Source organism: Nannospalax galili, unplaced genomic scaffold, assembly GCF_000622305.1.
Source record: "Nannospalax galili isolate Female #2095 unplaced genomic scaffold, S.galili_v1.0 scaffold310, whole genome shotgun sequence".
NCBI classification, from domain to species: domain Eukaryota; kingdom Metazoa; phylum Chordata; class Mammalia; order Rodentia; family Spalacidae; genus Nannospalax; species Nannospalax galili.
Genome location: NW_008328488.1, coordinates 42,856 through 57,273, shown reverse-complemented (window position 1 = coordinate 57,273; position 14,418 = coordinate 42,856). Strand labels below are relative to the sequence as shown.

Here is a 14,418-nt window from a genome sequence, read left to right as displayed (position 1 = left end):
CTCCTCCTCCTCCTCCTCCTCCTCCTCCTCCTTTGAGATAGGGTCATGCTACATAATCCAGGCTGGCCTTGAACTCAAGACCTCCGTGGGGACTTCTCAAGGTGTTTGCTGTATGTGGATATTTACACCTAATCATGAACTGGCAGAACTTTTGATTCAGTCTTAATTTTTACTTAGTCTCCCCCCCCCCAATAAATGGAAAGCCAGTGTTCCCGTCTTAGCTATTTCAGGATTTGAAGGTGAAGGACATTGTACCAGGTGACGTCCGAGGCCTCCAGTTCCAGCACTGCTCTGTCTGAGCACTGGCAGAAGGAGCTACCACAGCACATGTACCTTCTAAGACCAGTTTCCCCATCTGTAAAATGAAAGTTGGGGTTGACTCCTGAAGACCACGCTGGCTCAGAATGAGTACTGGGGGCTGTAGGGAGATGGTGGTACATATTAAAGGGGCCTTACACCCCCAGTGTGGCCCATGGCTTCCTGATGTTCTTGCCTACCATGGTCTGGGCCTGAGCTGGGGTGGGAGCTCCATCTTTCAGGAGACTACCTAGTACAACCAGTCAAGTGTTGGCTCAGCCAAAATCCTATAGGCAAGACTGCTCTTTACAGCTGGAGAGGGAGACAACTTGCCCTAAGCAGGGTCCAGTGGAGAGGCTGCAGAGGTGACTAGGCAGGAGCTATGACAGAGGAGGGGCTGAGAACAGCAGTCTTCTCAGCGACATGAGGAAGGATAGCCTGTGTGACCAGAATCAGGCCAATCTGGTTGGACCCTGGCTCCATCACTTTCTAGTCGTGTGACTAGACAAGCTACTTAAACTTGGGAACCATTTCCTGATCTGCATGCAGTCTGGGGATGATAGTACATATCTTTAGGATTGCCATAGGAATAAGAACACACATGAGAACGTCTGCTGGGAGGCTCATGGAATGCTCTGTGCCATGGCGGCAACACGTTAGTTCATCAGTTTCCCCTGCTGAGTGGGTCCATTGATTCCCCCTGTGTCATCCAGGAGGCTGGGCCCCATCAAGCAAGAGCAGGCTACCTGGTGTCACACAGCTTGTAAGTGCAGTAGTGGGATTTGAACCCAGGTTTAGCTCACTGTAAATCCTAGAGTCTACATGACTGTCTCTTCCTTTTGCTGTTAGGAATGGATAGGAAATGAGAACTGTGAGGCTCCATTCGAGTGAAGGGTCAGGATGCTTGCCCTCCTACCCCCTCTCAGCTGTATCTAGCCTTGTAACTTTGGGAAAGTCCCAGGATGCATCAGGGCCTCATTTCACTCATTTGCGAAATTTCAGGGATAGAGAAACTGTTCTGTAGATTCTTTTAAGCTTCATTCATCTGAGTCTTGCTGGGATAGAGTTATAGCTAGCTCTTCCAAGAGTTTAGAATTTAATATTTGGTGCTGGATTTTGTGGGCTTTGAGGAATAGGAAGTTTAAAGAGTATGGAGGATCACCTTTGACACTTGCTAGTTTAATCTGGCTTCACTAAGGTTTCCAACCAAACTCAATGAGCATTTTTTTCTTCTTAAAATGAAGATCACCACCAGAAACAATGAATCATAATTTCTTTTCCTGCCCTGGGCTGCACTGACATAAATCAAAGGTAGTCATTCGAGAGCCAGGGTGAATACAGGACCGAGGCGCATCTTTGAGACTGACTGCTTCGTGATGGGACTTTCACCAGCACTGTGCTGTCCAACACAGCTCTCCTTTCTGCAGTGGGAGAGCTTAGTTCCTCTCATGCAGGACCAGAGGGAACAAAAATGCCCCTTGCTCTTTGGAAGACAGGGCTTTGAGCTGCTAGAACTCCACTGGTGGGGTGATCAGTAGCAGCATGGGGGGGCCTGAAGGTCACGCACTGCCCACCTGGCCTCGGGGTGCTGCTCTGCCTGAAAGTGCTGACGACCGGGCAAAGTAACCTAATTAGCTGCGCAGGCTGGTGGTGCCATGCTGCCCATGAGGGGCTCCTGCTGTGAGGAGGTGGCCTCAGGTGTAAGGCCAACCAGTCACTGTCCCTCCTGCCATGCATAATCCATTACTGTTTGAGTCCTCTGACAGTCCATCCAAAGCAGGTGCGTTTTGAAGCCCTCCTGACCCTGGGAAGCAGCCCGCAGAAAGTCTCAGGTGCTCCTCACTCACAGCTGAGCCATCCTCAGGACCTGTAAGCCAAACCCTCACCCTTTCAGTTCACCAAGAACACTGTTTGCAAAGGGACACTGCCAGGCCAGGGTAACACAAGGCAGGTGAGGTGAGAATTTAAAGAGATGCTCACTAGCAGGTGCTCACTAGAGTCCAGACAGTCACCAGCAGCCACATGGGATCAGCTGGCTTAGCTAGTTAGTTTGGTGCCAAGTGGGAGATGGGAGTCTTGGCGCTCTTGGCGCTGCAGGCCCTTGTGGTCCAGACCGTCGCCTCTCCTCCGTTTCCTTCCTTTGTAGTCTTCCCTTGCTATCAGCCCCGGGTCCGACAGTCGTTCCTTTTCCCAGTGGTGGGGGTGGGCGCTGAGCCTGGTCACGACCCAGTGTGCCTGTACCGTCTCCTCCCCAGCCCTGTCTCACGGTTGGGAGGCCAGTCTGGGGTGTGGTGATTTTTCTCCTGATGTGTCTGGGGGTTTTGGAATGCCTGTGTAGTCCTTCACTTCACTTCCACTTCAGACTTCAAGAAGGAAAGAGCAGGTTTGCAGATGTAGGAGGGGCCGACTGATGGCCCCACCCCTAGCACAGGGCATATATTCTTTGGAACCAGAGGGGAGAAGAGACGTCTTGGTCAGCGCCATAGCGTGGAGAGAAGAAGCAGAGAGGCGACCAGCTGTTAGGGCCTCCTGTGCTGTGACCTCCTCTAGACTCTCCGGCCACCCCTCTCTCCACCTTGGCCTTGGTTCTCTGCCCTCCCTGGCGGTGGCTGGATAGCCCACTACTCTTACCAGCCTGCTTTCCCACGCTTTCCCTTCACCGTCCCACCTCATTTAGCCACTCCCAGGCTGGGCACGCGGCCTTCCCTGGTGTCCAGGCTCCTGTGTGTTCAGACATTGTCTTCTCCACTGTGAGTGGTCCCCCCCCTCCGCCCCGTACAGCCAGCAAACAGGAAGTCCTCCATGAAGGCCTGTGGGATGTGGCCTTATTCAGTGACCCTCCGGCGTTTACCCTCAGGATTGTTTCTAGGACATAAGCTTCTGTCCCCACATTACAGGCTCAGAAACTGAGGTTCAGAGGCTTAAGTGCCCGCCAAGGTCACAGCTTGGCTCCAGATGTTTGATTTTGTTTAAGCAGAAGTATGTTTACTTTTAGAATCTTGGCTTTTGACCTGGTGAGGCTGCTCCATTAAAGGTGTGTAAGGAAAGGTGGAAGGCGGAAGCAGAAAGGATTTGTCTTTGATGTTGAAATTTGGGGCCTCCAGCAGAGGGTTGGGTGGGAGCTTTGGGGAACGTAGCACAAAGCCCCACCCTGTGGCTCCCAGGCAGCTGTGCACTCTGTGACAGGGCAGGGTGACACCTCCCCAGTCTCCTGCCTCCTGTCTGTGTTTCGCCCCAGAGCCTTGAGTCTCCCCCTGGAGGTTTTATTTCTGTCCCTCTCTGACTTTCCGATCTACCGAGTACAGGTCCTAAACCCTTCCTTCACCCTGAGGCTTGGCTGACAGGTAAGGAAAGAAAGTATCCCCTAGTTGCCTCCATCTGACCGTGGTCCCAGTGCCTTCCCTGGATCCCCCGTGCTGGCAGAGCTGGGGGACCTCCCTCACCTGTCACCCTGAGGATGCTTTCTGCAGGACGGGTCGGTCTGGGGGGCAGGTCTGTTTGGGGAGCATGTCTCCTGCGTGCTCACCCCTCTGTCCTTGGCTCCTCTAGGTGGTATACTTCACAGCTACCTTCCCGTATGTCGTGCTGGTCATCCTCCTCATCAGAGGCGTCACCCTGCCTGGGGCTGGAGCCGGCATCTGGTACTTCATCACACCTAAGTGGGAGAAACTCACGGATGCCACGGTGGGCTCATTTTCTGTCTACAATGGAGGGAGGGGCATCCTCAGGGTGGGCCATACTCTGGGATGCAGAGCCCTCCCCCACACCCCAGGGAATCCTGCTGCCTGCTTCTTTGGGTCTGGGTGATGTTGTGCGCTCGGCCCTCAGGACCCAGTTCACGATGAGTGGGTAGCTGAGGGTCCTCAGATTCCCAGGTAGTGGGAGTCACATTGCGAGCTGTATGAAGACAGCAATGCTTCCACAGCTTTAGGCCACATCACACCGCATGCTTGTTACTAATTGTAGCATGCTGGAAGTAGAGCGTGACTGGAAAATAACAGCACGAGCAATTCTGTCCTTTTAAAGGCCTCAGACCCATTTGAAACCTTCCTGAGCACTGATAGGGGACCGACCTGCACACTGACATGGGACCAGCACACACACAAACTTTCTTTGTGTGTGTCGGGTATAGGCACACCACACTCTAAAATTCACAGCAGCCTCCAGATGAAGAGTGATTGTGTAATGAGAGAGATGTTCCCTCACCTTAGTGAAAGCTCTGCTTTTCCAGGGTACGCCAAGAACGTATGACTAGGACTGAGTTTGGCTGTACATAACACAGCCTTTCCAGATAAAGCCAGCCTAAGCAATATAGTAGTGTATTCCACCCTTATAGTAACTAGTCAAGGACCAGTTCAGTGGCTCTGTGATGTCATCAGGGACCCAGGCTCGGATCTTTCCACCCCAACATCCTTTGTGAATAGTGTCCCTAGAGCTGTCAGCGCACCAGACATCACATCGGCTTCCCAGACACTAAGGGCCGTGGTTACCATCATTGCCTAGCTGCGCCTTCCCAGTGGAGAAGCTGGACTCTGGATGGCCTTTGAACCGATCATAGCTTTGTTTCTAAGAGGAGAAGGGAGCATGGGCTCTGAGGGGGAGGGGCACAGACTTTGCCAGTCACACACTTGAACTTTACTTTTGCATTATTTCAAGCACAATGGAAGTTTTTAATTTATTTTTCACGTGTGCATGTGTTGGGATCAGAGGAAACCCTTCAAGCTTGGTTCTCTCATTCTATCGTGTGGGTCCTGGGGATCAAATTCAAATCATTGGACTTGGTGGCAGGTGCTTTTACCCACCGCACCCCCCGACCCTGTCCCCTTAAGTACAATTTTGTTTTTGAGAGTGGGTCTCAATAGCCCTGGCTGGCCTGGAACTTGCTATGTAGACCAGGCTGGCCTCAAACTCATGGAGATCCACCTGCCTCTACCTCCTGAGTGCTGGGATTAAAGAGGTATGCCACCATGACCAGCCCTAAGTCTGTTTTAAGGACAAGACTTTAATAAAGTTGGGCAGTCTGTTGTGAGTACCATGTGTGCCTATAGCTCAAAGGCTGAGTGACCTGGAGCTTTATGAGCATGCCCGGGGGAGGCAAGCGGTGCCTCCTGTGGCTGCTCTGTTAAGATTAGTTGCCATGGACTTTCAAATTTTGAATAGCAGTTGTCATAACCCATAGGGCTATCATTGAAAAAGGGATCTTTATTTGTGACCATGACTGTGTTTTACTGGTATAGATTGTTCTTTGGGTGTGTAAGCACTTCATGAGAGGGCTGCCCTGTTCCACCCGTTTTTATGTGGTGGGGCATGTGAGCATGAGTCTGTGGATTGTTGACTGTGGTCCTTATTTTGATTAGAAGAAATAAACTCTCCCAGGTAATTCCTGCTTTGGCTCCAGGCACAGTGGAGGCACAGTTTCATTTGTGTGGGGGCTCAAAGCTTTCTTGTGCCTGACTGCCTTCACTTTACTTAGGAAGGTGACACGGCCTAGAGCTTGGCCTCTCAGTGACCTGACTATCCCCCCTTCTCCTTCCCAGGTGTGGAAGGATGCAGCTACTCAGATTTTCTTCTCTCTCTCTGCCGCCTGGGGAGGGCTCATCACTCTTTCTTCTTACAACAAATTCCACAACAACTGCTACAGGTATGCAGGGGAGCGTAGGTGTATGTGAGCCATGCAGGATATGAACGTGGGTGTGTGTGCACTATGCAGGTGCGTACCTGTAGGTGTATGTGGCCAGGATTCGGAAGAAGTGGGCCAGGCAGCAGGCTGCTAAGGAGGAGCCAGCCACTGGCCTCTAGCTCACAAAGAACTACCTGCCGAGGCCTGGTTACTAAATCCTGGACCGAGGCTGATCCTACTGACCAGGACACTGAGGAGGGGGACTCAGTGGCTATTTACAGGAAGCAGCGAGTCCCTTGAGAGGTCACTGTAGTCAGCTGCATGCTGTGGTAGTTCATGGATACAATCATAGAGCAGTCATGTGTGGAGTGGGGTCATCGATCACTTAGAAAATTCTTTCCTAGGGAGTCCATAGGAAAGACAACACGGTACCAAGGAGTGGTATGGATTCAGAGGGCATTTGGGGATGGCTTTGCCATGTACTAAAACTGCAAGGCATAGGCAGGACCATGACCCCTTTTGGGCATCTGATTTATCATCTATAGAACACAGAATGTAGTATTTTGTTGAGAGGTAAGTGATGGTACATGCAAAGTTACCAGGGCAGTATTTTGCACATAGTAGGTACTCAGTAAGTGGCAACAGCTGCTACCATTATTGTTACTGCTATTATTAAGAAAAAAGATGTATGAGCTTTAAAATTTTTTTCCAAAAAATTTTATTATGATTGTATATGTGTCTGTGTATATATGTGTATATGACGTGTGTGTGTGTGTGTGTGTGTGTGTGCACGCATGTGCCATGCATATGTGTGGCGGTCAGGGGACAGTGCAGTTGGTTCTCCCCTCCCACCTGTTCGTTTGTGGGTTCTGGGAAGACAGCACAGGTCATCAGGCTCACACAACAAGCACTACCCACTGAACCATCTCCTCAGCTCCATACAAGTCTCTCTGTGAACCAAGAACGAAAAGAAAGATTCCAAACACAGCTGTGTCCTCGGTACCTAAGTGAAGACCATCGGGTGACGCTTTAGGTTCGCTTTGTGGCGCTCACGAGAAACTTGTATTGAATATAAGTTTACTTGGTTTTCAAACAAGACAGAAAATGTCCTCCTGGGTCCAGTAGCCGGGCCCTGGAGATGTCTGGCTCCCAGACTTAGTATCCCAAGGACATCACCGCATCCCTCAGGGAGTAAAGGATGATGACAGTCTATGTGAGTGGTCACAGTAGGAGAGGGATGCCCTTGGCCTTACAGAGGCTAGTCACTTGGCCAGGGAGTGGGCAGTCCTGCTCCTGTTTTTAGGGTAGCTATGGCTCCTTTATTTTATGTCACATATAAAGCATCCTAGCAACCATGTATGGTGAGCTCAGGGCTATGCTTAGATGGGTGATTAGCCCACAGGAGCCACTGCGGGAGGCATGTTTCACTTAGAATTGTAAGAATGTTGATGGAGGGCCAAGCTCTCCTCAAATTTCTCCAAAGCTAGAGGAAAAGCTTGGACCCTGGGCAGTCATGAGGTGAGACTCACAGGGCCTCAGCAGGTGCAGAGGGGGGGGGTGCTTCTGGTGGTTGAAGCTGCTGAAGAGGAGATGAATGAGTGAGGTCGGTGTGTGGAGGGATCACAGCAGACATGTGCACAGGGCAGGGAACTGGGGCCTCCAGAGGCAGCCGAAGCTAGGAGAGAATCTTCAGACGAGGCCATTAGGGCTTCCAGAGCAAAGACCACGGCCTGGGAAGCTTAAGCCAGCACAGCTCAGCACTTCACCATTCAGTTCAGGCTAGAATTCCTTCCTTCCTTCCTTCCTTCCTTCCTTCCTTCCCTCTCTCTGAAAAAAATTATTTTTATTTTTAATTGTGTGTGTGTGTGTGTGTGTGTGTCTGTGCAAGTGTGAATGCAGGTGCCTGTGGAATCTAGAAGAGGATCTCCTGGAGTTGGAGTTACAGGTGGTCGTGAGATACCCAACATGGGTGTTGGGTATCCACCTTGAGTCCTCTGCAAGAGCAGTTTGCTCTCTGAACTGCTGAGCCATCCCTCCAGCCCCCAGAGTTGGTTTCTTTGAGGCCTCTGCCTTGGTTTGTAGGGAGCTGTCTTCTAAGGTCCTCACGACATGGTCTTTTGGTCTCCTCATGTCTCGGTCTCCGCTTTTTATGATGACAGCAGCCAGATTGGATACAAAGTAATGCCTTCATTTAAGTTTTATTTGTTTATTTTATGAGTATGAGTGTTTTGCCTGTATGTATGTAGGGCATCCATGTTGTGCAGTGCCTGTGGAGGTCAGAAGAGGGTGTTGGATCCCCTGGAACTGGAGTTACAGATGGTTGTTAGCCACCATGTGGGTGGTGGGAACCGAACCTGGGTCCTCTGCAAGACCAGCCAGTGCTCTTAACCGCTGAGCCATCCCTCCAGCCCCTAATGGCCTTATTCTAACTTACTCTGAAGACCCTCTTTCCACTCACTGAGACTGGGGACTAGAAGATTTTTTACAGGGTTGAGGTAGATACAGGGAAGTTCAGGTTCAAGGTGCCAGACTTGGGACACACAGTTCAGCCCACGACATCTTTGAAGGACAGGTGCTGGACTCGGGCATTTGAACTACTTTGGTCATGCTGTTCAGCACCTGGTTCTCGCCGTTCAGCACCCGCCAAGGCCCACTAGTCTGCACACTATCAAAGGCGAAGCATCGCTGTGCGCTGCGCTAGAACTGAGGCTGCCTGTGGCTTGGCAGAAAGCACCGCGTCTGTGCGAAAGAGCAGAATCACATCCCGACCCACCGTTAACTAGTCCACGACCCTCCTTTGCCTCAGCTTCCTCACCAATGAGCCAAGGCGTCGGGCAAGACAGGTGTTTTCCGCGCGCTTGCTCTGTGCCAGGCAGAGTGAACTATGGGCACCCTCTCGTTCCATCAGACCACACCCTAAGAGAGAGGTGAGGTCGCTGCCACCACCTCAGAGCAGAGTGGAAAGGCGCGAGCTGCTCGACGTCATGGCTGCGCTCTGAGCCGACGGCTCTGGGATGAAGGCAGAGACACAGTCTCTCGCCTCTTCCCCTTCTCCTCAGTCCGTGCGCCCTAGCCCAGGCTGCCTCATGTCTTGGAGTCATTTCACTTTCCCACAGCCTTCTCTTCCCTTACATTGGGTTCCTGTCTCACAGTTCCCCAAGGTCTTAGCCCCTCTGTCTCTGCTGCAATGGCTGGATTGTCCCCCAAGGTGATGTATCAGGCAATTTAGCCTTATTACAAAATACATTATACACAGCAGAAATATATTGCTCACAGTTATGGAGACCGGGAAGTCCAAGGTTAGTCAGTGTTGGCACTGTCTTGCCCTCAGCTCCAGATGGAGCCTTGTTGCCGTGCCCCGCCCTGGTGGGCATTGGGGCAGCACACATGTACAGTCCATTTCCTGAGGGCATCTGTTCTAATCATGAGACATAACCATTCTTCCAAGCCTCAGCTTGTAATCCTCTGACATACAAATTCTGGGGAAACCTGAGCATTCAGTGGATGGGTTGAGATCACAGTCTGAGTACGAGGAGCCAGACCTTTGCCCCAGAAGACATCGGTGAGGCTATTAGGGAAAGTCTTTCTGAGCCTTTCAGTGCAGTTCAGATCAGTAAAGTACCCGTGTTCTCACCTGCTTGCTTTTTTCCTCGGGGGACACGTGTGCCCGAATACACAGCGTCCATCTGTCCGTCCCCTGTCCCTCCCCCTCACGAGCACGCCTGAGCCACACTCTGGCCTCTTCCTTCCAGGGACACCCTCATTGTGACCTGCACCAACAGTGCCACGAGCATCTTTGCCGGCTTCGTCATCTTCTCCGTCATCGGCTTCATGGCCAACGAACGCAAAGTCAACATTGAGAACGTGGCCGACCAAGGTATGGGGCTGTTGTCACCCTGTGGCTGAAGGGCAGGTCCCTGGCTTGCCTTACAGGCCCCTGATTTGTGCTGTGCCAGGAACTTGGACAGGTAGATGATGGGGGTGCTCGAATGTTCTTGACAGAGCAACGGACACAGGCCTTAAAACAGTCCCTGTCAGTCAGGCCAGTCAACCAGGCTGTCTACTAGAGGGACTGCTTCAAGGCCTGGTTCCCTCTCCTCTGTCTTCCCTTTAGCCTTCCTTGGTCTCTCGATCCTGCTCCAGCCTGTGTTGGTCGGGGCTGTACCTGGTACATGTGCTCAGCATGAGCAGGGGATTCACTAGGCTGCCGGAGTCTGGAGCTTCTGCTGGTACCTGCTGTAGACGGCAGCATTTGGAGACTGAATGCTGATGTTTAATGAGCTCCGACTTTGGGGGCCTTGTCCTTACAAAGCACTTTCTTGTTAGACCTTCTGCCTAGTTAGCATTGCACACCCCTCCCCCCAGTGAGTGGAAAGGTTAGGTGGGGTCGGGGGTGTGGCAGGGGAGAGTACAGAATAAATGTTTGTACCTCATTCAAGTGATGCTAACATTTGGATAGTGCTTTTAAGGAGCTTTCCTTTTATCATTGAATCCATATTTCTGGGACATTTAAGGTTTTTGTTAACATTTGAGGTCCGTCCTGCCTGATTCTACAGGGGATCAGGGAATCACGAGATTTTCCTGATTGGGGGCCTTAATCACAGCTCTTGCTTGTCGCTCTGGTCTGACTCTCTGACCAGGCATGTGGGGGATACTTCAGAGTGTGGGGACTATGACAGGTGTAGAGGGACGTGCATGGGCCTCAGACGCTCCAGAGGGGGGAGGCTTGTCTGGGCAGACGTCCTTCAAGGGTTCTTTGTGGTTGTCAGAAGCAAGCATGTGGGAGAACCAAGCTCTAGAAACGTCACCTTTCTGGCAGGCTGACTGGTCTCTTCTGGCTGCTCGGGGATAATTAGCGACTGTTCCTGCTTGTGCTGATAGGGCCTTAAAGAGTTAAGAGCTACATGGTCCAGGGGTGTCATTATCTCTCTCTGGAGAGAGTGTGAGCCTTCAGGGATATTTGGTTCTGTGTCAGTGAACTGGGTAGGGCTTTCTCCTGGTTGAAAATTCTCCGACAGCCTGTGAGAAGGTGGAAAATGGAGAAGGCTTCATCCCCGGCCTGAGCCACCCACAGCTGTCCTGTAACCTTGATTCTTCCCAGCACTCACTGAGGCAGAACACTTCCACCCCACTTTCTTGCAGCTCAGAGCCAATTTGCTATTTGTGTGTGTGTGTGTGTGTGTGTGTGTGTGTGTGTGTGTGTGTCTACCTATCTTGTTTGGAACCAGTGGCTGAGCTGCCTGAAATAGTAATTGGTGACAGCTAGGCTACTCTGCGTTCTTTCCTGCCCTAGCAAAGGCTTTGGGAAAGGGCAGATGCTACCAAGACTCACAGAATTTATGAAAAGCAGCAGAAAATTTCCAGTAATTCTGAAATTCCCTTATCCTGTAGCTTTTCATTTTCTCCATCTTAACAGGGAAAATAACATGTATAACGTGTTCTAACACAGTGCGTTGTAATAATTGGTCTAAGGCACAGGGACAGTGGGACTCGTTCCTCAGGAGTGGCAGCAGTGAGTCAGGAGATTGCTGCCAGACCTCTTGGAGAACTGGCACATATTCTTTCCTGTGATTCATAAACCTATTTCCCCCGACTCGAAGAAGGCTCTGCAGGATGCTGGTCAGATATTTGGAGTCAGCCTCCCTCCAGCCTAGCTGGTATTTTTAGTATATAGACACAGAGGACGGTTTTGCTGATGCAACATTGGCCACTGCGTTTTGATGGTTAATTAGAAAGAGTGTCTCCTTGAATATCTACTGCTGATGGGTTTCATCTACCACTGCCTTCTCAGTGAAGTATTTCTGTCAAAATTATCACCCCAGATCTCAACATTTTGGAACTTTGGAGGAGGCGCTGAGTGTAGCAGCGGGGACAAGACCTGCTGTCCCCTGTTTTCATGACAGCCCCCAGGGAAGGGGGTGCACCCCTCTTAGGGTCCCCAAGAGAAGCAGCTTCCAGGGCAGTCAGGCTGCCGAAAGCCGTCTCTACGTCCGCATGGCTGCTGATGCAGTAGTGGTTTCCTTTCAGGGTCTACCCTGAATCCCCACAAAGATGCAGCCCCAGAAAAGAACTGGATTTGCTGGGGCAGACAAGTGCGACTGCGTTTTTTCTTCTGTATGTGTGGTATGTGTGTATATGCACATGTTTGCATGTGTGCCTGCACGTGAGGACGCCAGAAGTTGATGTCCTACTCTTCCTCAATTGTTCGCCACCTTGTCCACTGAGGACCAAGACCAAACCAAGACCTTGCTGCTTTGACTGGTCTAGTTAGCCAGCTTGACGCGGTGATCCTGTTTCTGCCCCCTGAGCACTGGGATTACAGATTGGCTGCAACGCCCACCTGGCATTTATTTACAAAGATGTTGGGGATCCAAGCTCAGTTCCCCACACATGTGCAAATACTTTACCCTCTGAGCCATCTCCTCAGGCCCCTAAATGCATTTTGTTTTGAGTTTCCAGGCATTGGTTGGTAACTCTCAGTTATCCAGACTAGGAAGGGGGATTTTCTTCCCTCGTCCCTAATAGTTCAGAGACCCTGCTGATGAAAACAAACACCCTCAAACCGGAGTGACCCCTCCTCCAGCCAACCATCTATCTACCCCCTCAGCCCCAACCTTTCTGCCCAAAGGCACAGGAGTACAAATGTGCATCCTCAGAGAACTCCTTGTACTTGAGATGGGTATCATAGCACAGTGCTCACCTGAGCTGGGCTGCAGGTCGCCATGCACTGACTTGGCCAGAGCCCTTCACTACGTTGGTAGTGACATTCTAGGACAAACTGGTTCTCACCACAGCATCTCTGGGGGCCTGTCTGCAGCATGCTGTTGACATGCGGAACCTTGCTGATCTCCTTTCACGGGAAGAGAAATAACGGACGGTGTCTACTGAGCTCCCACTGTGTTCTAAGCCCTTTACTTGTAGTGCTTCCAGAATGCCGTGAGGGTACGTCCTGTTATCTCTCCTGCCCGAATAAGGAAATGAAAGTTTGTGGAGAGGGAGTAGTGGCTCACCTGTCACCCCACAGCCAGGAAGAGACAGTGTCTGAGGGTCTGCCTTTGCCTCCTGGTGAGACAGGAGGGGACAGGACTCAGCCTTCCTCAGATAGGCCAGACACTCTTCAAGTATTCAATAATATTTGTTAGTTCAAGAGGTAGCACCATTCCCTAGACACCTTGGGTAAGTGGCATTTGATCTAATGTAGCTGGAAAACACAGCTTTCCCTTGAGTTTGGGGAGGCGTACTATTTTGAATTGACCCCTCTCCAAAGTAGTAACACCCAAAGGAAGGCATTGTATTCGAGAGACCCATTAAAGGCCTCTAGCAGTGGCCACTTAAGGCCTTTGTGGCAGCTTTCTGGACCTAACTTTGCCCCAGCACTCTGCTGGCTTCCTGGGTCTGCATCTGAGAGCTATTTTGAACTGGAGCTTAATATAGACTTTTCTTTTATGGTTCATATAAGGGGCCTTTGGAGGCTGGCTCTACAGTCCGTTGAATAAATGTGTAAGATAGGGGTTGTTGTAGGTGTTAGAGGTTTTATATTTTCAATACTCTGAGGCTTTATGCAATGTTAGGAACTAACAACCTGATAAATTCCAGTTTTAAAAAGTGATCTTAGGCTGGGCGTGGTGGCGCACGCCTTTAATCCCAGCACTTGGGAGGCAGAGGCAGGTGGATCTCTGTGAGTTCAAGGCCAGCCTGGTCTACATAGTGAGTTCTAGGGCAGCTTGGGCTACAGGGAGACCCTGTCTCAAAAAGACCAAAAAAAAAAAAAAAAAAAAAAGTGCTCTTATGGGGGGCTGGAGAGAGGGCTTGCAATTAAGAGAGCCTGCTGCTCTTCCAGAGGACAGAGTTCAAGTCCCAATATCCACATCAGGTGATTCACCCTGGAAGATCTGATGCCTTCTGTCGTCTGCTGGCACTTGCATGCACATATGCATCCTAACATACATATACATAAATAAAGACAAAATTTGGGGGCTGGAGAGACGGCTCAAGAGCAGCACTGACTGCTCTTGCAGAGGACCTGGGTTCAGTTCCCAGCACCCGACATGGCTGCTGACAACCGCCTGCAACTCCACCAGTTCCAGGGGATCCGTCACCCTCTCCTGGCCCTTCACAAGGCGTTGCATGACCCAGGTTCATTTAACAGACATGCAGGCACAGCACTCATAGACAGAAAAAGCAAAAATAAATTAAAAAAACAGTCTTTGAAAAGTGTCTTTACAAAGTGACGCTGAGAAGACTGCAGGAGCTGGGGTGTCTGGTTCGCAGTCAGGCGCTGGCCTTGGGCTCTCCCCCGACGGTTTCGCTCTCTCGGCCGTGCTCACGAGCAGCGGTTTCAGTATGGCCACCAGGCAGGCACGGACAGCTGCAGAGTTTAGGACAGCTGGGAAAACCGAGGCTCAGACACGCCCACCGGGATGGCGGGTGGGTGGTGTTCTCAGGAAAACTCTTGTCCCTGCCCCCCCCCCCATTTCAGCAGTTATCTGGGCCAGCTACTT

The 14,418-nt window shown here is 51.1% G+C and overlaps 1 protein-coding gene across 2 annotated transcripts in view; it reads left to right on the top strand.

Annotated features, from left to right (window-relative positions):
- Nucleotides 1-14,418, top strand: part of Slc6a5 (solute carrier family 6 member 5) — a 52,333-nt gene that overhangs the window by 22,148 nt on the left and 15,767 nt on the right. For both annotated transcript variants that reach the window (XM_017796632.1, XM_008827205.1), the window contains 3 exons: nt 3,847-3,981; nt 5,835-5,938; nt 9,670-9,794. In XM_017796632.1, coding sequence (XP_017652121.1) covers nt 3,847-3,981; nt 5,835-5,938; nt 9,670-9,794 — 364 coding nt within the window. The remainder of the gene's footprint in view (nt 1-3,846; nt 3,982-5,834; nt 5,939-9,669; nt 9,795-14,418) is intronic.